Raw genomic sequence first — 27,109 nt, forward strand, 5'->3', positions numbered from 1 at the left:
ATGACTGAGAGATTTTTCTGTCGTTCTCATTTCTATTGTGAGTGCTCACTTTTATTTCTGTGTCTGTTACCTGTACAGACACATGTGGCATATGGCATTGAATGCAGAGCATTCAATGCCATATACCTTTTTTTTTTTAGATGAACTATGTTTGTAGTATAGACCGTTTGTCACAATATGATTTATAAGTCTCATGCTATATATCATGCTCATGCAACAAAGAAACTTAAACAGATGATTTTTCAACACTGTTCGACACTGCTAAGTAAATTGTGCTTTGTTTTTAATGCGAGTCATATTTAGCAATATTTTAAACTAAATATTTTTACCTTTGACTTAAGAAGGCTCCCTGATCACTGATGGTTGGATGAATATGCGAAGTTTGAGTTTAGCTGTAAAACATCAAGTACAAAAATTGCTTTTGCTGTGATTGATTTTTACCCTTTGATGCAGGCCGAGGTTAAATAATCTCAGAAGTCACCTTCAGGTCCTGTCGGAAATTTGGGAAAAATATAATGGTAGGCATAATAATCATCAAATAATAAGATTGATTAATAAATTATGACTACTACACCTATAACTAATAAACGTTCTGATCTTCAAATCATACAAATATATATATATATATATATATGTATATATATATATATATATATATATATATATGTACAGGAATGTTGCATCTTATAACGAGAAGGGAACTTGATTAGCCTACAATACATCAGGAATAATGGATGTTATCAAATTGAAATCCTTTATCTTATATTTATAACATTATAGATAAGAGATTTTTTTTACAGTAGTGTAAAGTCTGAATTATTATTCAACGCTACAATAAGTATTATAAGCAATACATGGGTTTTTTTTTCAATTGATGATCAAATCAAACTTTCCTTAAAGTGTTTGCCAAATTTTTCTTAATACATTTGATCATCAATGAAAAACTTGTATTTATTCAGGTTTTTATTGTCCAATATGAAAATTTGTTTGATTTGTTTGAAGGAGGAAAACACTTTCTCATGGCACAGTATGTGCAAGTTGTCACTTTGAGTTGTGAGAGATCTGAGCTTCTTAGATGGCCATGAAGGCATCAGGTCCAGCCCCTTCTCTCCAGGATCGTTCAGATGTGTTTCGTCCTCTCGGCAGTTGGTGAAGAAGGAGGAGAAGGAGCTGAACGGTTAATGTACAGGCGAATCACCCCGCTGAAAGTCTGGGAAAAGACAAGTGCCACCGTTTGATAAGCTGTTGGAAAGCCATAGAAGCCCGCCTGATTATATTTTTCTGCTTTCTAAATGCTCAGAAAGATCAGATGTCATTTTCCGAAGCACATAAGCGATGTTAAAGTCAACGGTTTACCTTGTGTTCAGGTGAGTGTAGATCCACCTCAAAAAGACTTCATGGAGTGTTAACGTTACCGTTATAGCTCAGCTAGAGCCTTGGTGGCTACAGTCCGCCGTTATATTTGTATGTTTCCCGTTACCTTTGACCTGTGATGGACGAGTACAAGGACCGGGCTCACTTCGTAACTTCATACTGGGTTGGTATTTTTTCTGTATTTTCTTCCAATCACGTCCGCGGCAGGACTTTTCGTTTGGTCGTCTTAAGTGGAAAACGCGGAAAGAGGCTGTAAAGGAATCATGCGACCAAAATTATGAGTCGATCATCCCAAATGTGTCTGGCACTGCTATTACTACCATATTCAAAATACATATACCCCTTAATTATAAAAATGCGTCAACGTTAACTAGTTGACTTTGAAGTGCATTTTATTTGGTGTCTGCGCTTTCAGTTTATCCCTTATTATCTAAAAAAGTGACTTTTTTTTAGCGATAGTGTGGCTTTTGTGATCTCAGTGTTGTCAGTTGCCAACATGTGTTTTTGCTGCTGTCGGGTCATTTCAGGCACAGCCTGTGAAGTCTGCACCCTTGGCTTTCTAGCGCATCAGTGGTTCAGAGAAGGGTATGGCCCCAGCTCTGACAAAAATCCTTAAAAATGGCCATGGGATCCACTTGTCCTCACCCCCTGCCACTGTCAGAACTGACTCAGATGGGAGAGTCATGTGCAGTATAGAGCTACAGCCTCACATGAGACCCATAGATGATGATGACGACAATGACCTCCAGCAGAAGATGTGGAACCTTTCTTCATTTCACTCCCTGGACTCTTGCCTACCTTTCAGCCTCTTGGACGCTCCTTCCAACCCTCTGCTTTCGCCATGCCAGCAGACATCTGACAGCCAGTGTGAGACGATGTCCCTGCCCAGTCCAAACTCCCTCGTCAGCCTCCTGTCCTTCAATAAAGGCTCCAGAGATTCCCATCACGTGGCCTCAGTCTTCCCAGATGTACCGGACATGTTTTTAGTTCCTGGGCCTGAACACAATAGACAACACGTTTGTCTGCCACATGGATGGAGTGCTGCTCCTGAATGCCAGCCATATGGTGGTGATGTGTGCCACTCCTCTCTTAACCTTACCAGTGTTTGTCCTCCATATCCCCAATGGGAGTTAACATCCCAGGGCCACACACATTTGTTTGCACCTCCACCTTCGCTGAGACAGGAGAAAGCAGCGGGGATGGGCTGCCCTCCCCCAGTTTCAGCGCAGCCTTGCATTGACAGGGTAAGCCCTGACCAGCTGACGTCCAGAGCTGTGCTAGAGGAAGCTGTGAAGGCGCAGTTCTCGCGGCAGACAGACCTGCACAGCCGGGCTTTGAAACTGCGAAAGAGACTGCAGATCCTGCTAGGAGAGCAGACTGTGCGGCACTGCAACCAGCAGCTGAAGGGGCTGGCAAAACACAGTCAACACGGAGATTTGTCTTTTGACTGCCTCATCTCTGCACAAGAAAGCAGTAAACTAAGTTTTCCTTGGCTAGAGTTGCCAATAGCCTCGTCATCCTTCTCAGAGGTCGGAGAGTTCAGCCACTCCAGTCAGGTGGTACTGAGAGGTCTGCAGGAGGCCTTGGACTCTGAGGCTACAGCCAGCAGCAGCTCAGATGAGGAGCCAGTGGAGGAAAAGATTCGTAGCAGGATTTCATCCATGTGAGTATCCGGGTCTGTTTTTGTTTATTCAACCAGTGCCACAGTGAGCGTGTGGCTATTACAGCTGCTGATTACAGCTAAATAAACCAGCAAGAGTGCACAGCTTAACCATTTATTCAGCTAAAGTCATATCAACAGTATATGAAAACGGGTTCACAAACTCAGCTGTAGTGTCACTGGCAAACTGTTCTGGGATCTGGTTACCAGAAAGCAGCTGTTCTTCACAGTAAAAATCACTGCTCTTTTCTTAATTACTGTTGAAAGTTCACAGAGGTTGGCTCTGGCACTGGGCGTCTGGTCAGTTAAAAACTCGACGAGAACAGCTTTTTAACTTCGACTGATGTAAAAGTGGAGAGAATGGATTGTCAAGTTTGCTTGACAATATGGGAAGGGCATATTAAGTCAGTATTAAGTCATGCACGGTTACAAATGCCAAGAATGACATAAGAAATCCACTCCTTCTTTTAGAATAACAGTGCGAGTTTTGGAAAAAATCCTCTAAGTGTTACGAGGTCCACCGTGCTGTTTACTTGGCCTTCAGTGAGGTTTACAGTGTGGTTGTCATAAGTGCAAGTTTTGTCCTCCCAGATGTGGGGGAGTGTTATGACATTTTTTAACCAATGCGCGCGCGCGCGCACACACACACACACACACACACACACACACACGCATGCGCGCGTTCCTCTTTCCATGCTGCAGTCATAACAGATTCAACAGAGCAGCCAGCTCTTTTTACCCACAGGGTAGGAAATAAACACAGTCTTTCCAACGAGGCAGCAACTTGCCAGCCATTCTGTGTGCACATTCCTCAGCTCCTCCTCTTTCTAGTGAAAAAATACTTTAAAGTGTGTGTCTAGTTTCAAGGTTGAGATGTTTGTGGTGTCCTTGTTTTTGTTTTGTTTTTTTAAAGGCTTATATTCCCTAAATGTGTAAAATATCAAATGCAATCTTTTTAAAGCTTTAACATCTAGAAAAACTACTCTTAAGAATGAAATTGTTGTTGTTTTGCAAAATGGGAATTGGCTGCTTAGTCTAGTTCCCTGATTGCCCTTTTGTTTTGTTTACCTGAATTCAGGTTTTGGGCTTGGTTTGCAAGTTTGTTTGCTTTTTTATTTTAGTAGCTATAACTGTTCAAAAAACTAAGTGAATCAGGGAGAGATCTGTCTTGCCTACCAGGATGTTTAAAAAGCATTACGGTCACTTGGGATGATGATTCAGATGATAAACATGCATTTTAGACGACAGGCAGTCTTTGCAGTCGGAGCTCTTGCACAGATGGGGTTAAGGGTTTATTTCAGGTCTAGAGAATAAGCGCGTGATCCTAGCCTGTGCAGTAGTTATTGAAATCTCAATATATTTCACAAACCTTTCATCAATAAGATTCAACCTTGTTGACCCCTTAGGTTGTTTCCCGTGAGCCTGGATTCAGTCCAGAACACTAACTAAAATAATGGTTGCTAGGTCTGACAACAGTACTGAGACAGTATTGTTTGTGTGTCTGCGCGTGTGCTTTTTATTTGGCCAGCTTGTGTCATCTCAGGAGTGTCAGCTTGTCCTTTGTAGAGACTGCTCTCCTCCTGCATGGAACAATGCTCCGTTCTTCATCTGTAAACCTTGCCTGGGGATTTAAAAAAATTTTTTTTATGGTTGATTCCTTCTCAAAGAGGATAGGACGCTGCAGGGGAGGGGATGGGTCACTGCTCTCTTTTAGAAATGTTAAATAGTAAAGACTTTTATCATTTTAAGTATGAACTTGTGAAGCACAGATATAGTTTGACTTAAAAGAAAAAAATCACTTCCAGATGTTGCTCTGTTTTCATTTTCAAACATGCTGCACAGCAGTATTTTTCAGAGTCTAAGTGGTCAAGTTTAAATGCCAGGCACACCCAAAAGTCTTGATGCTTCTGCAAGAGCCAAGAGCCTCAAATTGGGGGGAGGGGGTCTTCTTCCTGGCGCTCCCCTCTATAGCAGCCAGGATTCAAATATGCAATATATAAGAATGGATGCAGTCTGTGAACATGCACAGTAACAGGTATGAAGCAGCCGTTCCCATTCTGTCCTCTCCTCTTCTCCTAATGCTCCGCAAATATTCCTGGAATTTTCTCATTATACAGTTGGAGTGAGCTGCAGGGCTGCCAGGTCTGGCCATTGTCTGTGAAGGAAAAAGAGCGCCTACTGCTCAACAAAGAAACACTAGCTTAGGATTGAGTGAAACTTATTGGAGAAATAAGCCATTTTGGACATTTAATGGACTGTTTGGCTGTGTTTTTTTTTTTTTTTTTTTCCTTTCTTTGTTTTTGTATTGACCATAAACTGAGGGTAACTGTGTTCATTGAAGCATTTGGGGTATTTGATTAATCAGGGTAACAGTGAAATAGCTAACTCATAATATCAAAGGGTATTTGCCAGGTGCACTGTGTGTAGCTACTTGCTGACTAGCCTAACCTTTCCCTCTCCTGTTTGAAGTGGGGGAGTCTCTGTCTATCCTAGCCAAGGTCCAAGAGCAATGCCATAGCAACTATTGCCCTGCTGAAGTCAGCCAACCACACACAAACACACACACACACACACACACACACACACACACACACACACACACACACACACACACACACACACAAAGATAAATGCTAACTGAACAGCCTAGTGCCATGGAAACATGCTATAGACACACACCACACAAGTCAACTGTGCTTTATTCTGTGGCCTAGATAGGCTTTTGTGCTTGAGCAAAATTCTCCCCCCATGCTGTTTGGATGCTAAACAGTTTACATGCCTGTATAAAATAGGTCAGGTAGACAGAGCTGCAGTACAAAATTGCAGATTGATTAATCATCTTGTTCTCAGACCGACATACCTGGTTTTCATGATTGTATTCAGCGCGTTGAAATAAAAATCCAAGGCTTACAGCTTTACACTCGTCTTTCTTCTCGTGGGGTTGAATGGGGGGTATAAAGCCTTTGACAGGGATGAATATAATTTTAAAGTGCTTTTGTACGGGTGTAACTGTCCTCCCCTGTCATCCATCACCCTGTCCCTCCTGCCAGCAGCAGCAGCAGCTGTGAGAAGCAGTGGCTGGAAGAGAGAGCAGAGCTGAGCAGCCGATGGACTTGGTTGGAACTGCGCTTGGCTGAACTAGAAGGGAGGATACTACAACTGGAGGGGGTCCACAAGCATATACGCTCTATGAAGGTATGACAAAAGGTGTCTGTACCAACTGACTGACAGACAGTTGGTCAGTTATATTATAGGACATTAAGCTTGCACAGTCTTGTCAAGAAAAAGGATACAAAAAACTTTCATGGATTGCCCGAGCTACAAAAAGTAGTATATGTTTTAACCAGTGTTTGGATCCTCTCTTCTCTGTCTTTCTGTGGATCTCTGTGTTTCTCAGGGTGGGGTGGTGCTTGCAGACTCCCAGCCACTGACTGACAGGCAGATTCAGCAGACCCTGCTGAAGGAAATGGCAGGTTTATCCTGCACAGCTTCTGATCCGGACAACGAACCCTGCAGCCCTACACGCCTTCTGCACAATATAGAGAGACAGGTAGGAGGGAGGGATTATTACTTGCACCTCTGATACCAGGCATGAGTTTAAAATAAAGAGGATTAGTAATCTAGAATTATAGATGCTGTTTTAGGAGATTACCCTTCTCTGTCTTGTGATCTTCCATATCCCAATGTCAGGTTGAGAGGATTAAACTAATTAATTATGGTATGCTTACTTTCTGACCTTTGTGGTAATATGCTAAATTAGAGGCTGCAGGTCAAATGAATGAATTTGTGCTTTATGAAGTCGACCGTTAAGTAATAAGTCTGTAACTATGAAATTGCTTATTTATTTTTTGCAGCTGTTGAAGCTGAGATAGTAGCTGACATGTCGCTATGTATTTAAGATGGTGCACCCTCTTGATAGCTTTAAAGCTGTACTTATGTGCACACGAGAATCGAATTTAGTATAAAAACTGATTCACAACCCACACCGAGACATGTTGTGATTTAAGTTTATGACCTAGAGCTGGGTAATCTGTTGAAAAGATCATCAAGTGGTCCTTTTTAGATTCATGATCCTTGATTTTAATCACATTGATTTGACCCATGTGACCATATGATTAGTTAGGACACAAAATCTGTCACTTCAACTCCAGGCTAAAACTCACATATCGTTACTTTCTGTTTTGGTTCTGATTTTATTTTGACACTTTTTACCTTCTACCTAAGACGGATAGTATGTTCAGTGAGCACCGACCTTACTCGTTTGCTTATCCTTGCAATCCATATGATTCGTATGGAAAGAAAACCACATGCCAACCTTAGGTGATCCATGATATAAAGTCATTAACACGCCCCCAGCGTGCTCACCCACCCAAGAAAAACAACTTTTATTTGTATTTCCATTTACACTTGCTTTGGAAGTGGTATGTACCTAAATACCAAAATATGTGTTTTGCCTCAACATGTTTTCTGAGCTCATTCAACGTGGGACTTTCTATTCACTCTCGGTTCATACTCTTTTTATTCGCCTCGGTAGAAAGTTCTCATATGTGTACTGTGCTCCTTTTTAAGATTACAAGGCTTGCTTATATTTATCAGCCTGATACCAAATAATAAGAATCAGCCAAGGCTAAAGACATCTAACTCGATGTGTTCTTTCTGTGAAGCAAATGCTTCAGGGGAAGTCTGAACGGCTGGATTGTATCTCACTCTTATGTGCATTATTTGGCTGATGTCTTCATTGCAGAGTGCTCAGCTTAGCCAGATCGTCAACAGTCTGATGCCCCCTCTGAGCTTTTCACCGCTTTCAAAACAGTCCCAGACCTGTAAAGACAGGAGAACCCTCCCAAGGTAGAGGACACACACACACACACACACACGTAGTCAGATTGTGTTAATACCTATATTATCCTGTGTGCTTTTTACAAGTTGCCGTTAAATGACACATTTACAAAAAACGTCTTTAAAAACTTAATTTATGTGAAAATCTGACATATTTCAGACTCTAATGGTGATAGAAGTTTGTCTGTTATCTCTTTAAAGTCTAGGCGATAGGCTGAAAGCACGTCCCAGCTTGTAGTAAAACCCACTGAACCCACTTCGGTCTCTTCATGGAGTCTGACTTCAGTAATCCCTTCATGTCTCCCCTTCCTGTTGCCTTTTTAACTCTCTGCCTGCCTGTGAAGATGAAAGCCCCATAATAAATGAAAGGCATTCTGTTTGTTTTATTCATGTACAGTAACAAGTGGGTATAAGTAGGGATTGATGAACAAGATCTAAGGAATCAACACCTTGAAAGAAGTTGCTTTTCGAGCATTGTGATCTTGCTACGAAGCACAAACCTAACACGTGACCTCATCTGGTTGTGTTTCTGCAGCGGCCAGAGAGGAGATGTTTTCTTGCCTGTGAGCTCCAAGAGAAAGAGACTAGGGACTAGGCGGCTCTTTAAAGCTGATGCGTCATGCGTGTGTGCCCGAACCCGACCCCTGGTCACCTACCACAAGCCCAGGCTGTTCACTTTCAACTCGTACGGCTCTGGCAGTCCACCGGTAAGCCATATGTCGACCCCCTTCTTCTTCTAGTCTGTTTAACCATTTACATGCTGTATATAATTGCCAAATTGTGCCTCTTATTACCCTGCAAGCATATCAAATACATTGATTTATGTACTTCTTAAAACAGTTCAGAGATTCTTATGAAATGTAGCTTTAGAGGAGTGCCTTTGAGACCTATTTTAGCTTCAGTAGTGGAGTGCCATCACTAAAATAGGTCTCCAAATTAAATAGGAATTATTGTTCAAAGCCAAACACCTGCTTTTAATTAAGAAATAATATCTCTAATTCAGATAAACAAATGCAGGGTGCTATTTTAAAAGCTCAAGCCTTTATTTAGCCTGCGGGGCCAGTACATTATGCTGTCCTCTTACTGCAGATAAAAGATTGCAGTGGCGGTGTGTGTCGAGTGCTTCTTAGCTTCACACTGTTGTGGTAATGAGGATGTGTACAGCATAGGAATCTATAAATCAGCTTAACTATTTTATTTCTCATTCACATGTTCTTGACCTTGAAGGACTTTGCATTGGCATGTCTCACTCAGTGCCGGGATATTTATAGAGTTTCTGCATCTTTCTGATTCTGAACACTGTTAATCTGGACGGCATAGAACCCAGAACAATTGTAGCTGCTATAATAAGCAGCGCTGAGCCATCACCATTGTGACATTGTTCAATAACAAAAAGAGCGTTAAACAGATTAATTACTTTAATCAGTGCACTCCATCAGAGATCAGCTTCCTTACATCCATATCACTTATATCCTAAGAGAAAGGAAAGGTAAACTGTAAAGAAACTCTTCCCTTTTGCTAATCTTGCTCTGCCAATCATGAGAATTCTTTTTAAGTAATCTTTTTGATCTCTTGTTCTCTTTTCCTTTTGCTGTAGCACTCAAGAAAGTCCACGGCAACCTTCTCCTCCTCGCTGTCCTCATCTTCCTGTTCATGCTACTCCTCTTGTGATCCCATAGTCTCGTGCTCTGATCCTGACTGCAGCTCCAGCGGGGTCTCCTCCGACACCTTCAGCTTTCGACGTCACCCTGTGTCGTCTCTGTCGTTTGGTAGGAGAAACGTAGCTACATTACATTGGTCAGCATGAGCAAACTTTGTAAGCTAATCAAGATTTTTAGATCATTTGATTGCAATGTTGTTTTTGAACTGCAGTCAGCAAGAGTAAATATTAGGCTTCCTGTCTGACATGGTAGACCGACACTGAAGGGTCACACACCCTGGCCATGTATTTGTCATCTCAGGCCTGTAGAGCAAAAAAAAAACAACCCACTGGTAACAAGATTTGCTAAAGTAGGGGGCAGTTGAGATATGTTTGTAGGGTTATAATAAATTATAAGGTGTAAAAGGTAGATGTTTTTAGTTATACGTCTTGTCATAACAGCTTACTATAGTGTGATCAGTCAGAATTTTAAAAAGACCCCACTGCACACAGCAGATGAGAATAATCAGCCAAAACTTAACCGAACTGGTCCACAGAGCCAAGAAAACAGGTCAGGTTACATGTAATATTTTAAAACAGGCATCACAATAATTAAACCTTAAAATGAAAGCACACGTCCTGTCGTGATGGACCGTAAGCACGTTTTTAATCGCACAGTGGAGAACGATCACTCAGATGAAGTCAACATAGGGACAAGTCCAAATGTTTTCAGGGGGATAAAGCTCCTTAATCTCCTGGTCTTCTGTTGTGCTTCTGTGTGCAATGATAATATTTTTAACTACTGGTGACTACTAATGTAATTTGATCATGATTCATAGTGTTATTTAAACGTTTTTTCAATTCAATTCAGTTTTATGTATACAGCGCCAAATCACAACAACAGTTGCCTTAAGGCGGTTTATATTGTAAGGTAGACCCTAGAATAATATATTCAGAGAAAAATCCAACAACCCCCTATGAGCAAACACTTTGGTGACAGTGGGAAGGAAAATCTCCCTATTAACAGGAAGAAACGTCTTTCAGAACCATTCTTAAATACATGGCAGCAGGGATGGTGTGTAAAGAATTTTAAAAACTTTTTAAAATTTATTTTTCTTTTTGTTTTAGTATGCATAGATTCTGTACAACTAGGGCGACGCGTGTTGAGATGCTGCTGTTTAAACTGCGTGCTGAATTGAATTTGCAAAAGGTGTTGTATTCTTGTGTCCCCACACTTAAAAATGGTCATATTCTTCCAGGCACACCTACGAGCCACCAGGTAAAGAGGGTGCCAGGCAGAGAAGTATGGTCCCAAAGACCTTTAGTTGTCAACAGTCCAGCAAACTACAAGCGACACAGCTCCACGCCGCTGCACAACAGTAAGATCGCTCTGTATACTCGTACTGATTACAAATTATGCCTCATTGTGTGGTGCTCTCTTTCATTCTGCTGGTCTCCTTTGTTTTTCTTCTCTTCATGTTCACCATACTGATATTTAGGCCCAAAGCATGCTTGCAGCTTACTATAGTGTGATCAGTCATTCAGCGAGTAAGAAGAGAGAAGGATAGAGGTGCACTTTAAAAAGCCGCACCTGTGTATGTGCTCTTAATACCGATATTATAGCGACTGGATCAGATTGTTTTTGCTAAAGTAAAATAATCTATAACAAGCAAGCAAAAGTTACTTTAATTGTAACTGTAGCTAAATCAGTGGTAGCATTCATGTCTTTATATTCTAAGCATCCACTCAGATTCATTAATGCAACAGTTCAGTTGTAATAAATGCAGTCTGTCAGTGTTTCTAAAGAATAATTTGTGCATAATTAAAAATGAAATGACAGTTCATCATATCCAGACAGCTCACCCATTTGCTTGTATTCAGTGAAGGCAAACAATAACCGGCTGCTTCAAAGTCATCCACTCACTGCTTGTTTTCTCCCCGTCGACCATCATAATTCATTCCTAGCGTGTCAGATATCCCACTGGGGCTGTAAGAGGCATCCAACTGAGCAGTAGATGGAAATAAAATCATTTGGCATTTCACCTATGTCTGTAAGCACCTTGGTATGTTAGTCTGAAGCTAATGAATGATCATTTCCTGTAACGTTTATGCTGCATACCTTTGGCAGCCTAGAAGCTTAACGATTTAAGAGGATCTTGCATACATGGTTTTCCATACTGTAGATGGATGATTCAAAGTTTAGATTTTCCTCTATTTCTCTAGTAAAGGTTGGGGAAACACTGGAATGATATAGATGAGCGGGGGAGAGCATAAAGGAGGAGACACAAAGGAAGCAGACTGAAAAAGGATGAAGGCATCAGACCGGGCAACGCTTGTCGATTTTGTGTCAGCTTGAATGATCTTATTGTCGTTTGTCAATACCTGAAGAAGGCAGTCTGTCAGTTAAATGCCAGCTCAGATAATAGCCACATGGAAGCAGATTTCTTATCATAGCTGATCTCAGCTATGATAAGCTATGATCTCAGAATGGGATGAGATTACATAAACCGTCAAATCAGGCAAGATGCAGAAATGTGGACGGATGACGTGGAGACTGATGATGAATGACTTTCAACTGTGGTATATATTTTACAGTGTAACATAGAGAACTCAGTGTGTTAAAAGACAAATTAATTGCTATAGCCATATTTAAAAAAAGAAAAAAAGATCCACTTATTCCTGTGTCCTGTTCCTTTAAAGTAATTTGAAGCAGCAGTTTGGTGAGTAAAACTCATATAAATTATGACTGAGGATTAATGTTTTTACTGATTGGTAGTAGATTGGAATAAAAATGGAAAACTCGAAATCATTCTGACAGTCTATTAATTCAGTTTCTTGTGTTTGTCTCTGTGTTTCGCTGTAGGTCACGAATACAAGCAGAACGCCAGGCATCGTAAAAGCAGAGTTATGGGTTTGTCACCCATCAGGTTGTTAGTCTCTGCTCGGAGTCGACACAGCAAAGCCAGTCAGAGGAGAAGGAAGAGAAGACGCATCCGCAGGCTGCTGGAAGGTGTGTATATGCAGTGAAAGCTCATACTTGGCTTTCGTTACTTCTTCCACAGCTTATGTTTTTGGTCGTGTGTGCGTGTCGTCATTCTGTCTGCAAACACAATAGCTCGAAACGTTTTGATTAAATTCTGGTTAAGCGTTGTAGGGGTGTAGAGCACTGTCATGTTAACAGTACATCAAAATTTGTCTTTCATCCAAAAAAGCCTTATAACTCAAAAACGAAACATAGATGAATCTGTATCATCAACATAGTCAACATATAGGGAATGATCTATGGGGATTCTAAGTATCATTTTATGATTATTTTGTTATTTACAGTAGCTGTATGTAATTTACACATAGAATGTCCTCATAAATAAAACCAAATTGTACTTAAAATCATGTCAAATATATTAAAATGGGTTTTAGTGTACAGCATGTCTGTATATGTCTGTGTTTGTATACCCAGATGAGGAGGATGCCCTGTACCAGCTCTGTGATCCAGCAGAAAGTTCAGATGATGTGCTAGAAGAGAGCTACTCACATGCATCACACAAGCAGACTTCACAGGTAACACAAAACATATGTTATTATTAAACACTAAAGAGCCAAGAAAATGATACAGGTGAAATGTAAGAAGTAGCAGATTTAATTCAGATTAAGATGAAGGGCGGTTAGGATAGGATGGATATGACAGGATAGGATAGATCCACCTACATCACTTAATATGTGCATATGTGTGAAATGTAAAGAAAGATGACCACAAAAGTTTTGTCAGGACATCTGAAGATTTAGAATGACTTTGAATATGTAAACTCTTCTGAACGATTGGTAAGCTCTTGATTCAACCTGGGAACGTTTCCTTCTAGGGCTTTGTTCGCAAACGCCAGGGAGAGAACGTGTACAACATCAACAACATTGTCATTCCCATGCCACTGGCTAAAGTAGAAAAGCTGCAATACAAAGAAATTCTAATACCCAGGTATGAAATGAAAACGTCCCTGAAAGTGTTATAATGTATCACAATGAACCATAACTCCTTTAGGAAGACTAATGACCAGTCTTACTGACTGGTTTTACAGTAGTTGTGATTCTGCAAAAGTGTATTTTGCAACTTATTTATTATAAACAATCACTTTTACCAGAGTGATGTCTGATTTGTAAAGCTATTGTTTAAAAATGACATAAAAGTAAATGGAAGTTGTCCATTATCATTATTATAATGGTTAGTTTATCTTTATTGCAGTTGGCGAGTAGTTGACATCCAGCCTCTGATGGAGATGGAGCCAGAGAAGGTGGAGGGGCATGAAACAGAGCATTTCTTTTCTTTGAACATGAGCAGTTTATTTTCATTTGTGAACAATCCAGCATCTTAATGCCCTTCTGTCTGTCTGTGTGTCGTGTTGTGTTCAGGCTGAGGATCTCAGTGATGAAGTCTTTGCTCAGCGGCACCTGGCTTTGGAGCAAAAAGAGAAGTTACGCTGGTCGTCCTGGGATAAGAGGAAACACCGTAGGCGCCCTACAAGGTGGACACCCACACAAACTCATAAATGTAGCAATAATGAGGGTGTCTCATCAGTAATGCAAAATCTAAGCTGAACTACAATGTTAGAAAATGTTAGAATGTTTTTAAAGGGCCAACAGAATTAAAACAATTCTGTAAAAATACACAATAAACCTCAATAACTGAGGAAGTTAATCCAGGTAGATAATGAGCAGACAGAAGAACATGTTATAACCTCAGATCTTCCAATAGATGTTACCTGAATGTGGATTAATGCCACCACTAGTCATTGTATTACATTTGGAAAGCTTTAAACAGTGAACTCTCAAAGACGTGCAGCTGGTTTCAGACTTGTTTTGTTTGTGTGCATGTAAAAACCTGGAAATTTGAGACAGTGTTTCATGGGGTATGCTTGTTTTCTCATTCCAGATCTGGCAGCAGGCTTTTAGGCAGTGGGGGTGGGATGTACACATCAGGAGAGGAGAGTTCTGTGGAGTGGAGTTGCGCTCAGCTGGATCTTGATGATTCGCTGAGGTCAGAGGAGTGGCTGGTAAGATCAAAAGCGCCACAGCTGAAACCTGAAATCCCCAAGACAAACTGAGAATATCACAGGATGGTTGATCAAGGTGACACGGGAGGCAGCTCATGTGGAGTCATGCATATTTACACTGTTGTGTCCCCAATATGCTGTTTACCGTATTTACGCTTGACTGTTGTTTCCGACACAAGGCGTTGTAAATCATTTAACTGCAGCACTTTCACCCATACATTGCTTTAAGGATATTTTCTGTAACATTCCTGTGAAAAAATGAAGCCATTTCACGTGTCCTTCAGCAGAGACAAAGAATATAAAGCAGCAGCATTCATCTCATTCAGTCACCATTCATCTTGTGTGAGCTATGGAGCCTTGGTGGGTTCTTGAGAGCCTACACAGATACTTGTTTCCACTCTTGTTTCCTGTGATGATGCCCTGATTGCAGTGCTCTATTCCACTTTGCTTTGATTGGAGAGCGAATGAGTTGTCCCTAAACCAGACTTACCTAATCAACCTTCTCCACACTACAAATAACCCCTACTTCACTGCTTTGCACTTCTTATGCACTCCAGAGGCCATACAAACCATGATTAAAGCACAACCATTATTTATTTATTTTTAAACAGACCTCTGAGCCATGCACAGATGTATTATAGCCCTCAATGTGCATATTCACTGAAGGGACTGTTATGAAAAAAAGACAAATAAAAAGCTTTCTGCAGTTTTATTTTACACTTAATGTCTGCCTTGCAGGAAATGTATGTAGCCAGTTGTGACTACTTACAAAAACGCGCGCCACTGTCATTTTCAATTTACAAATAAAGATAATATTCCAATTTTTCTGAATGACATTGATTTGTCTTCCTTGTCAGCCTCAGACACCCTGGGAGCCTCGAGTCTTTCCTTTGGATGAGGATGAGGAAGGCGCTCTGCTCTCTGATGAACAAGAAAAAGTCCCATATGGGTGCTTGGGGATTAGTTCAGCCTCTTCCACATCAAAGAACTCAAACTCCCGACCAGCTCCATCTCAGGCTTCTTATGCTACACTGCCCTCTGGGGGACAAAGCAAGAACAGCAGCTGATACTGCCGTGCCTTTTTTGTCTTTGAATGTAAGTTCATTGAAAATTTTACATGTGTGTGCGCGCGCATGTGTGTGTGTGTGTATTTTCTCAATTTTAAGCCAGTTTAATTTGTTTAACCACATCACTCATACACTGAACTGTCTGTGCTTTGATTAATCTATCCAATATGTCATTCATAACATAAAATTATTATTACTATTATTGTGATTGGACTTTAACACATACATTATTAATTTATTGGATCATTCATAAAGAATACAAATAGTATTTTAGAAGGTTAAGCCTCTGAAAAACATCCTTCAGTATTTTATCACTTAATTTAATATTTGCATCATTTCTTTTCCAGATCTCCTCTCATCAGGGACAACGAGCAGAACATGTGCCCTAGAAACCTTAACGGGAATATTTAATACATTCCACGAGCATTGTGATCTGATATAATAAAAAAACATTTTTTAGGCAAAAGTGATTATTTTGTTAGGGTTGTGACAGTAGTCACAGTAGTTTTAACTTCTGCAGCGGTTTCAGGTTTTAATGTAAAAGTGGTACTGTATGTAAAGTAATATATCTATCAGCAACTCCACTGTAGTGTCACGTTTCTTTCATGTTTGTATCTGTCAACGCTATTTATTTCTACAGCTGTCTTAAAATGTAAATATAGGATGTGTTTAGTACCTTTTATTTAATTTTTAACTTTTACTTGATGTACTTGTGCTTTTTGTTTGAAGATGCTGTCCTTTTTGTATTTTTTTTTCCACAAAAAAGAAAATGTATTTGGAAAATATAAAACTTTCCAATATAGATGCCATGCTCTACTTCCATAGTTATCTCAGTGATCTGATCTGTAGCAAAGGGACATGGCTGCTATTTTTTTCCTGGATTGAGAAGCTGCACTAGCGACTCCTACTGGGTTTTTGTTTTTTTGGGCCATGCTTAGATTCGGGGTCCACTCAAATCTTCATAAAAAGATATCTGTATATTCATATTCACATATCTGTAGACAGTTTGTAGTCCATTTGTGGTCTAAATTTGAGCAACTAATCACATTCAGGCAAGCTATTTCCAGGTAAACAATGGAAAGGAAAAGAAAGATGCAACCTAACCAGGATCACCAATAAGACCCAATGAAAAGGTGAATATATGCATCATTTTGAAATGTCTCAGATTCTTACTTGTGGTACTGCAGTTGCTGAATATTTTATTCTTTTTTTGTTGTTGTTTGTTTTGTTTTGTTCTTTTAAAGCTCTTTTTGCAGTGCCCTATTATTTGCACACACAGGGGCAGAAGAGCAATACACCTAAAAATACTATGTTTTAATCCTCCTGAATATGTGGTCAAATTACAGGGATAATGTCTGCACATGACTGGACTGAGGTGCCCCCCAGTAATATCAGTGTTTTGAAAATCAGAAAAATGATTTCCTTTCAGGATTCTTGCAGCCCGTCACTACTGGAAAATCCAACAGGTGTGTGGAAGGATTTCAGGAGGAGTTTAACTAGGAGCAAAAATGTAAAACGACAGAAGGGAGAGGAGGTAGAAAACAAGCTTCCTGTGTAATTGGGTCATGACATAGAAAATCTGAAATTAGAATATTGCACATCATTGCTTGTCAAGCTGTCAGTGCCCATTAGTCTGAAAACGAACAAGTCAAGTGAGGCGTCTCTTCAGCCGAGAGCTCCGAGGTTTTAATTTCAGTAATGTGAAGGATGTCTGCAATTCTCGCCAAGTCTACTTAAATAAGATGTAATTTATAAAAGCTGGATGGACAGAACATTGTGAGGTCATTTCAGTGATTTGGATGATTTACCTTTATGGAGGTCGTCACTTTTTAAGGCCACAGTCTTAAAGTGAAACAGCTTGTATTTTGATCCCGTATGCATAGCCTCCTCTTATAACGTCCTGGGAAGGAGGCGTTAATGGGCAGATGGTGGTCAAGGTCATCCCTCTCACCTACTGTATGCATGTCAGCTGCTTTATACTGGGGATTTGGTGCTAAGATTCTAGAATTCGAAACTTGGCTTTCATTAAATTAATTTACAGATTATAACTGGATGATTCCAAGTTCATAGAGGTGAATGGGGCTCATCTGTGTTTTCACATGGCTTTGGGTGTCAGCTGAGGTAAATCTTTTCATTCTTTAAGATCCCCCTCCTTGGTCCTTGGTCACACAGCATTACAACACTCTTTGTTGGAGTCAGCAGAAAAAAAACATAAAACTATCAAGGTCGCTTGCACTCACTTCCAGTTGAGAAGTGGGAGACCTTGTCTCTCCTTGAAAATTGAAGAAGAGCTCGAAGTGTCACATCAGTGCAGTAGGAGTAGTAGGATTGTCTGATCTCAATAGCAGGCAAAAAGAACCTCTTGTATCCACATGGGGGCCATATTGCTTCTTAGAAGACTACATAAGTCAGCGAACAATATAATGCATACACATAGACTGTTTCCATGAGCTCTACATCAATTGAGTAAAATTAACCCTAACCCTATAAACGAATAAGCAGATTATTAACCCAATGAAAAGGGGGGGAGATGTGTGCACTGAACTATGAAAAGCAGATTGTAACTACAGCATTTACACTCTGGGAGGCGCTCTTATATCAAAGAATATCTGAATACCGATTTACCATGTGTAAAAAAATAAATAAATAAATATATACACACACACTTACTGTTGAACTGGGATGACCACAAATAACAGATGGGAAGTGATTCTTCATTAAGAACACTGTTTCTGGGAAGCCAAACTATTTTTCGTGCAGTATTTTTAATCCATGCCCCGAACTGCACGTGTGCCTTTATACTGATTTATTGCCATAGCAACCTAAAGAACGTAATACTTGACGAGACGACGTTTCGTCACAATTTCGCCAGCCTTATTTACTTTGTAATACCTCCTGGCGTTGTACCTTTACGTCAACACAGTAGGTTTTACACTTCCGTTTAACCTGAAACGCGTCGGTACAGTTTGTTGCTGCTCCACCTCTGTGGTAATTTCTAGCAAAGGGTACGCCAGAACACCGTAATGGCTAGTTTAAACACCGACGCAGTCTGTCGGCGTGACTAGTAGGATCATTACGGTAAATGTAGGTTGCGGAGCCTGTGTGTGTCCGACAGACCGGGAGTTCCTCTGGAAGACACTGCGCCGAACAGGTAAAGAATTCAACACTTCTTTGCTTTTAACAGCATCATTTTAATGCAGTATAATATATTGCGATTGGCAGCGACTTAAAAAGCGTGCGACACTGACTGGCTAGAAAAAGAAGTCCTTAGACCCAGCAGTAAATTGACATTTCAGTGAGCTGAAGCTGAAATGATGAGGTGCCCCTCTGTGTCTGTGTGGATGGAAAAAGGACGCATTGTTCGTCCGAAGGAGAACTGAATCTGGGCTCCTGTGAGTCTGTGTGCTGTCTGAGCTGTGGTGTGAGCCGGTTTTAAGATGAAAAGTGCTGCGAAATTCATCCGATATTAAATCACATCTTAGGAATAGATCTAGAAATCAGAATCCCAAGATAGGTAGGATCCACACTGACTGACCTAATTGACTCGTCTGTTATTGATCCACTTTTTAATTTTTTGATGGGGTTCACGAATAATGTCTGCATTGTGCTACTTAAAGGCTTCACCTACTGCGGTGACTGCGGGAACTTGGCTTGCTGCGGTGGCAGTGCAAGGGTATTGGGCTTTAGTAAGCCTATAACGCATCTCGGAAAGCTGTAGGTAACTGTGATAAAATCATCAGAGGGAATCCCTAGAGAAATATGACATTAATTTCCAATCACCCCAGAAAGGGAAAAAGGGGGTGCAAAAGGAAAAAAACAGGTGCTGAGTCATATTGGCGGGTCCTTCCCCTGATTGATCTCATAAATTGAAGCCCTGTATGTGCATGTCTGTTGTTGTCACCGTCACCACTGCATTTAATGTTAGATTACAATTTAGTTTCATTTCATTTTAAAGGCATTTTGAAAGACTTGATGTATTTATTAAACCCAGCATAACAAATAACACTTAAAAAAAAGCCAGGGCTGTTACACCTCAGAGGTCCTTTTCTTCATACTGAAATGGCTATTAAGTAAGCTCATACATGATGGGTTCCTTACACACATAGGCTTCAGTCCAGTCTCACTGGCTATTGATTTTCCTCCATCAAGTCCATTTACAGTTTGTGCACATATACATATAAATGCCTGATGCATTCAGGATGAGGCTGCCATATATTGAGTCATGCACAGCCAGGGAGGCTGCTGTGAGCTCCTCCTTGGTGAGGGATGGGGCTCATGCTTTCATGTTCGTGAAGGACCCGGCTGATCGTTCCACCCAGGTCTACATTTTGCCTGTTGGACGTAAATTCAGCTTTCTCAAGATGCTTCAGCCATCACATCCTTTTATCTCTATGGCAAAGAGGACAAGAGGAAACATTTCAAGAGCTTACTCCATGTTTGGATCTATACTTTGACATATTTTGGAGAAAAAAAGGCCAAAAAGCAACAAAACTGGAACATATGCAACATGCCTTCTGTTTTTTCTTTGTGAAGTAAAGGTTATGATTTTCATCCTTTAAATTGCATTAATATCGACACATTGCCTTTGCATTGGTGATTATTGATGCGTTTATTTTAGCATAAATGACTCCTTTTATATGGGCTTTATGTATTGATGAGAAGGTAAACAGTCTGAGTTTACTGATTGCGTTTATGATTGTGTTTAGTCGGAAAGTGGACCTCTGATGCAAAATCTTTGTAGTGATAGCCCTTTTTTTCTAAAATAACCAGTTGACGTTGAAGTATATGTATTAAAACAAACAAACAAGCAAAAAAACAATCAGTCTATTGTCGCAATCTTAGATTAACTTAAACAATGAGCTGAAGCTGAAATTATGAGGTTAATTAAGCATTTTGGCTCAAAAATGTGTAAAAAGAAGGGTTGATGGTTTCGGTATTAAATGTCACCCCTGTTTAAGTTGTTGGAAATAATATTGAAAGAATTCTAAGTAAAGTATTTGTTGTCTTACATGTATGCATTGCAGGGCTGTGGTTTGTAATCTCAGCCAATAAGTGTGCAGAAACATTCTGAAAATTGATTGGATCTAATAAGCAAAACTGAAAACTTTCATTTGGCTGTAAGAGTGACAATACAGTTTGAGGTGCCAGTTAGGATGGGTATAGCACTGCAACCTGGCAGTTCACATTCACGTGTGGTGCCTCGCATTGTGGGTCAGCTTTACATAAGCCTTGTGTGTCAGTGAGGCAACCTAATCCTGATTCCTACAAAGATACTTAGTCAGCCTGGACAGCAATGCTTACGCGCGCGCGCACACACACACACACACACACACACACACACACACACACACACACACACACACACACACACACACAGGCAGTCCTCCTTTGTCACATTTGGAGTTTGATGTAATGCTCCGTGCTTGTTTGTGTCTGTGTGAGACAGAGAAAGTGGGAAAGGCTCCCTGTATGAAAGAAGATAGACACTCAGTGGTATCTTTGGCAGCAGCGCCAACACACTAACACTCAACCGACATGCCTGCCAGCTAACTGCCAATCTCGCTCCCTTCTTTCTGTCCCTCTGGCAAAGGGAGGTATTCCAGGTTTTTGTAGAGATTAGCACACTGGTCAGCGTGCCTGTAAAGTAGTGATTTATAATTATCTTAAGGATCAACTAGGGGCACAGATTTTCTCATTGCTGAGTAATTGGTCAGTTATTTAATTTATAGGTTGATTGGTTTTGATTTTATCTCAAAAATTTGTAAAGCATATTTTTTTTTAGAATCCACATTTGTATTAAATGCCACAAAAATACTGGTAGTCCTCACATCTGAGAAGCTTTGCAGTTCACATATATGAAAACAGTTTATTTATTGATGTTAATGATTCAATAGTACTGCTACTGCAGTTACTAGTAATTGTTGTTTATTCTTGTTGATGGCATAAACTTTCGCACTGAGATCCAGGATTCTTTCTTACACACTTGCACTTGAAATCGATCCTGTTTTGAGGAGAGAGGGAAATAGAAAAGCATATGGGGTTCATAAATAACTAGCAGGTCATTGATTAAGAGCTTGCTATAGTACCTTAGCTGACCACTTATATTCATTGTAACGGTGGGTAGTTCGGTGTCAAGGATGCATGGCAGGAGTTTAATGTCGCTAGGATAAGGTCGAGCATTACGTTCGGTATTCAGCAGACTTTGTTGAGCATGGTGTTGAGACAGTGCTTATGCAAAGCACCGGTATGAAGGAATGTTTTCAGGTCAGGGACAGGTGAAGGGCAACCATCACCCGGAAGGCAATGTCTTGCTTGATGACAGCAATTTATTGACACTGGGATTTGAAGCTTTGATTGATTTGGAGCTTTGATTGATTGTCCTATTCAGTAATGGTTCCTCCTTGTCAACTAAAGCTATCTGTACAATATGTAGGCTGAAGGATTGAAGCCCTACTGTGTTGCATTTTTGTAATTTTGAGTTTTTGCATACAAAACTTGGTCACCACTCCAACCTTTAATGCAATCGTATACAAAGCAGTTGTTTCACTTAGGTAGTATTTCCATGTCATACCTGTCAAATGTCATATTTAACCAATGCGATGCAGCTTTTAGTGACTTTACAAATTTTTCTTGTTTATACTGTGAACATCTTACCAATTCTTCCATTGCAATCTGCTCTGAGAGCAGATTATCAGTGGAAATAAAGCGTGTAAGTCGTAATCCCAGATCAGCATTGAAATGCTAATGGAAAGCAGAATGCTGACTTCACTTGTGTTCTTGACAGTCCTGTCAGCAAAAGAGCAATCACGCTGACAAGTCTGAGCTAACTAATTTACATTTTTGGCTACGGTTCAGGAGTGGCATGCCCCCATGCTGACCTCGCCTGACTTGAAGCTAACGGACATCCGCTTCCACACAGATTTCTACACGCTGAGCAGCGTGATGTTATATATGCTTTTACGTGTCTTGTGGAATTCTGTTCCTCAGCTTTGATTTTTATGCCCTGAGGGACAGCTGGGGTCAAGCCTGGTGGTCTTTAGTTTGCGGGAGGCTGAGATCAGTCAAGTCAAACCCACAAGAGCCTGCCCCAACATCCAGACTCTCTCTGTCTTCCTGAAACCTCTGGTTGGAGAATAGACAATGGCTGCTGGTTGCATACTGAACCTAAAGCACATCTCTTCAGTAATGTGGATAAAAACCAAAAGCGTCCAAGCTTGAGCTTGACTCAGAGATTTAAAATGTAGTTACACAGATATTTCAGCCTGTAGTACACTGACAGAAAAACCTCTCAATTATTTGAAAGTGCACTAGGCTGTTTTTTTATTTTTAAATTCACAAATTGCTTCCTCCTTATTGAAAATTCTTTGGACATGGAATATATTTGCTTTTGCTATTGCCAGCACCTCACACTCTCAAATGGGAGCTCTGGCATGAGAATTCACATGAAAATTGGACTGTTGTGTTTTGTATTTACGCATGAATATGGAAAATGAGTCACTGTCCTTCCAATGTTGCATGCCAACTTTCTTACAGCAAAGCCTGTTGAGGATAAATAATATCCAGTCCTCAATAAAAACCCCTAGAGTTTAAAGTACAAGGTGAGACTTGTATGGTGTAATGATGGTGCGATTTTACTGCAGTGCCATAATTTGAAAAACAACAGTTGTTTTTTTTTTTTTGTCATCATAAAATCACTCGCAGGTGACAGGGAGTGATAACATCAGGCAAGAAGCCACAGTTTCAAGTACTGTTGGCAGTTCCAGTGTCCAAGCAAATCCTTGTCAAAGAATATGGCACACGTGGCATATAGCACTGATATGTAAGAGAAAAAGAACAGGTGCATATGTTTACTATTCATATATGCATTTGTGCTTCAAGTCAAATATAGAAAATCGATAAAACACGAAACTTTATTGACACCATTCTGATGTCAGAAGTGTATATGGATGGATTTTTTTTTTTCAAAGTAAAGAGAATATGGTATGTAGAACGAGATAGAAAGCTGATATAAATACATGTGTGGGCTGAAGCAGGAAAAACATAAGGATGACTCACAACTCACCTAACTATCATGTTTTTCCTCTCCTCTCCTCTCCTCTCCTCTCGTGTGTGTTGTTTTTGCATCTGTGTTTGTGTACAACATCCCTCAGTCTTTGTGTGGGAGTCTGTGCTTAAGTGTGTGGGTATCGTTTACGGCTAAATAATGCTTGTGCTAAAGGAGAAAAAAACACATCCCCCTCAGCATTTTCTCTGGTGTGTGATGTTGAGTGCATACCAGTGGCTTTATTTTGTGACATAATTCTGTCATTTAGGTTCTTTCAACCTGCTTCAGCCGATTCAGTGGTTCCTTGCGTTTTGCTGAATGCCTGATAACAAGGCTCATAGAAGAGTGTGTGGGCATAGAAATCCAGCTAAATGGCCAGCCCGTAGAAGAACTGTTGTGGGAGATAAACTTCAGGATTATGATTGTTTTGCAATAATCAAACTCTATTGTAGCCATACTGCAAATATCTCAACAGCATAATAACCCCACTAATCTTTTCTTTATTTATTTTTTGGCAAATGCTTGAGTAATATGTGTTAGGCCTTTTTGCTTATATTTGATAGCCACAGTTCAACTGACAGGTAATGTAGAGAAAGAGTGATGAGAGATTTTCAGTAAAGATCTGATTGGTCTGGAATTGAACCTTAGACTCAGCTGATTAAGGCATTTTTCCCATGTCGCTATCCCCTAGCCACTTGAGTTGTCTTTATTTATTCCATTTAAGCCTAAACTAAAATAACAGAATAACAAATACTGTACTGGAAAGCTCATCAAAGTGTTAGAAGTGATGAATATTTCTAAAATCTCACTGATGAGGATGATGAAATCCATTAGTGTGCTGATACAGTATATTGGTCAAATCCCTGAGTGTTTCACTGCCGTTCATTATCGGAGAACCAAAACCCCTGAGATGATCCAAAAACAGCCATCTTCCCACCCAGTGCCTATAAAATTCCCACTACCCATCACGTCCTTATTTGAAAGGGTTTAAAATGAAACAGATGTATCATAAATATCCTTATGTCTTATCTACATTTTCCTCTTTGATTTCCTGCAATGATAATAGGCCTCACAACATGAAGCCCGATAGCAGTGTCCATCTCATAAGTGAGAGACCCTGTCAATCATGAAGAGAAAGCTAAAGGGTCTGAAATCTTGTTGATGGGGTTTCTTCCCAGCAGAATTAAATGTAAACGTGTGAAGCCCTGGCTTAAAGGTGCCAATATGTGCTGCACTTTTTAGCTTGCATTTCATCTTATGTAAGGTGTGTCAGACATAACATAATATAATGTAATTATCCCACAAAAAATATGTTGTATACACGTGTTCTTTGTCAGTCTGGGAGAAAACATACTTAACATACTGTACATGCAGATGCAGAATGTCAGTGAGCTTGCATAAATTGCTTGTGTTACAGCCTCTGTCAGGGTAATTGCATTTCACATCGCTTTGTTAAAATGCTTCAGTGTTACTGCTCTGTCTTCTGCCCGCTCGTCTTAATGGCTTTTCTTGATGGAGCACAGAGGTTGATGGTGACGCCCCCTAAGGTCTGCAACAGACCAGACAGGGGAGCTGCTGAATGACAACATTGCAGAGGAGTAATTATCTTTTGTGTTTCTTTCTCAAGCTAATGAAAAAAACAGACAGAGAGCACTTAAGTGAATAGCGCTTTAAGACCTTTTTTCCACCTGCATTAACACATGTTGATTGCATTGTGTCATGAAAATGCAGGAGTCCATCACTGTCAGCATTAATGCGCCTCAGATATGTCAATTAATTCATGCCAGGAATAGACAGAGATTCGTTTAATTACACTACCAACATGAGTGATGAAATGCTACCACTTTCAAAATTACCAAGAAACGATAGGCTACTTACGACCGAGAAAATAGATGAGGATTACAGAACTGTGCAAAAGTCTGGAGCTACCCTTCATTTCTTTACGTATTGTTTCTGAGGAGCCAGGCTTTCTTGTAATTTTGGTCTTGAGCAATAGTTTTCCAGGCTTTCTGAAGGTCTTTCAAAGTTTTTCAGTCACCTATTTGTACCTGGCCGATTTCAGTGGAATGCTTTTATTTGTTTGTTTGCTTTTAACACAGACCTATCAATCACTCAATCATTTTGAAAGCACCTAAGTCAAGAAATGAACCAGTGTTTTGGCTACATGGACAAAAATGGACAATTCAGCAAAGATAATGTTTTTTGTTCTATCTTTAGGTACTTTAGTTTTTAGCAACCTGTCTCAAAAACACATTTGTTCCCATTTTATTAGTTGAATGCATGAAAAATGGCAAAGATAACAGTTTGGCAGGCATGAAATGGGATTTTTGTACCAATAAGTTTATTTTTACAGCGCTATTAGCTGAAAAGGTGACATATCTCAACATGGTGTACATTAAGAATTTGAGGGAAACAGGCAAGTGGAGGAAGAGAGAGGCCTGTCTACAGCAGCTCACCAGCATCTGAAAGTCATGTCCTTAAAAATGGGAGAAAATCTCTAACAAAGACCTGACACAGGACACAGGAGATGTATCTGGCTCTTCAGTTGAACGTCAGAAATATTCTCAGTAGAAGGGTGGCTGTCAAGAAGTCATTCTTAAGCCAGCAGTGTTGAGGATCTCACCAAAATTGGATATACTGTCAGATTCTGATCCACCATTGTCCATCCAACATGATCCATCCATTTTATGCAGCTTAGTTTTTAATCCCAAACACACTGCCAATGCAGTAAAAGCATACCTGGAGAGAAAACTGCATAATAGAACACTTTAAGTGATGGGCTGACCTCCCAAGAGCCCAGACCTCAACATCACCGAAATAGCGTGGGATCATCTTGACAGAGAAGGTAACAAAAGGAAGCCAATATCCAAAAGAGAGGTTTGAGTGTCCTTCAAGAAGCCTGGAGAACTATTACTGATGCCAATTTCAAGAAATGACAAGAAAGGTTGTCAAGAAGAGTTCAGGCTGGGTTGCAGGATAAAGTGGGCACAATAATATTGACACTTCAAGCTTGTTAGAATTGTACAAACACAGTTTTGCCTCATATATTGTATTTCCGTGTATGTTTGCACCCAATATGTTTCTAAGTGTCCTAGCAAAATATAAAGAAACCAGTCCAGTCCGTTTGTTGAGTATTGATGTAGTTATGTGTGTATTTCTCTGCATTTTTATTACCCGGAGACAGATTTTTGTACAACTTATGAAGCTAATACTATTTGTTATTAGGAACGGGATCCAAAATACTTTATATAAAATAGACTACATGCTGAATCACTATTTGGCCACGGCTAACATATGAATTTTTTTCTCCTTCATCGCCTGGCGTGTTGGCTTTCCTTTTCCCACCATATTGTCGGAAGTGTCACCAGACGCTTTGTAGAGTGTGTGATCTGTGATTTTGAACTTGTTGGGGATCTGTGGGAATTCAGAACGTAAAAGCCTACA

The 27,109-nt window shown here is 40.2% G+C and overlaps 2 protein-coding genes across 15 annotated transcripts in view; both read left to right on the plus strand.

The window, feature by feature from the left end:
* The first annotated feature begins 1,160 nt into the window (after positions 1 to 1,160).
* Positions 1,161 to 16,794, plus strand: kansl1l (KAT8 regulatory NSL complex subunit 1-like). 2 transcript variants are annotated; one of them, XM_063498759.1, is made up of 16 exons: positions 1,161 to 1,367; positions 1,902 to 3,037; positions 6,085 to 6,229; positions 6,432 to 6,584; positions 7,779 to 7,882; positions 8,409 to 8,580; positions 9,471 to 9,642; positions 10,772 to 10,891; positions 12,376 to 12,522; positions 12,970 to 13,070; positions 13,370 to 13,482; positions 13,747 to 13,795; positions 13,914 to 14,026; positions 14,434 to 14,554; positions 15,412 to 15,649; positions 15,969 to 16,794. In XM_063498759.1, exons 2-15 carry the CDS (start codon positions 1,962 to 1,964, stop codon positions 15,619 to 15,621), a joined length of 2,796 nt encoding a protein of 931 aa, XP_063354829.1. In that variant the 5' UTR covers positions 1,161 to 1,367; positions 1,902 to 1,961; the 3' UTR covers positions 15,622 to 15,649; positions 15,969 to 16,794. The 2 variants fall into 2 exon arrangements, with proteins under 2 accessions (XP_063354829.1, XP_063354830.1); XM_063498760.1 differs by having other exon boundaries at positions 6,088 to 6,229.
* A 1,756-nt stretch (positions 16,795 to 18,550) lies between these two features.
* LOC134645758 (microtubule-associated protein 2-like) overlaps positions 18,551 to 27,109 on the plus strand; it is a 91,515-nt gene continuing 82,956 nt past the window's right edge. For 8 of the 13 annotated variants that reach the window (XM_063499330.1, XM_063499335.1, XM_063499337.1 and 5 more), the window contains exon 1: positions 18,551 to 18,772. The gene's annotated coding sequence lies outside the window, so the exon portion shown is untranslated. The remainder of the gene's footprint in view (positions 18,773 to 27,109) is intronic. The other 5 variants (XM_063499334.1, XM_063499339.1, XM_063499341.1 and 2 more) reach the window with 1 other exon arrangement.

The sequence above is a fragment of the Pelmatolapia mariae genome, linkage group LG16_19 (assembly GCF_036321145.2).
Source record: "Pelmatolapia mariae isolate MD_Pm_ZW linkage group LG16_19, Pm_UMD_F_2, whole genome shotgun sequence".
NCBI classification, from domain to species: domain Eukaryota; kingdom Metazoa; phylum Chordata; class Actinopteri; order Cichliformes; family Cichlidae; genus Pelmatolapia; species Pelmatolapia mariae.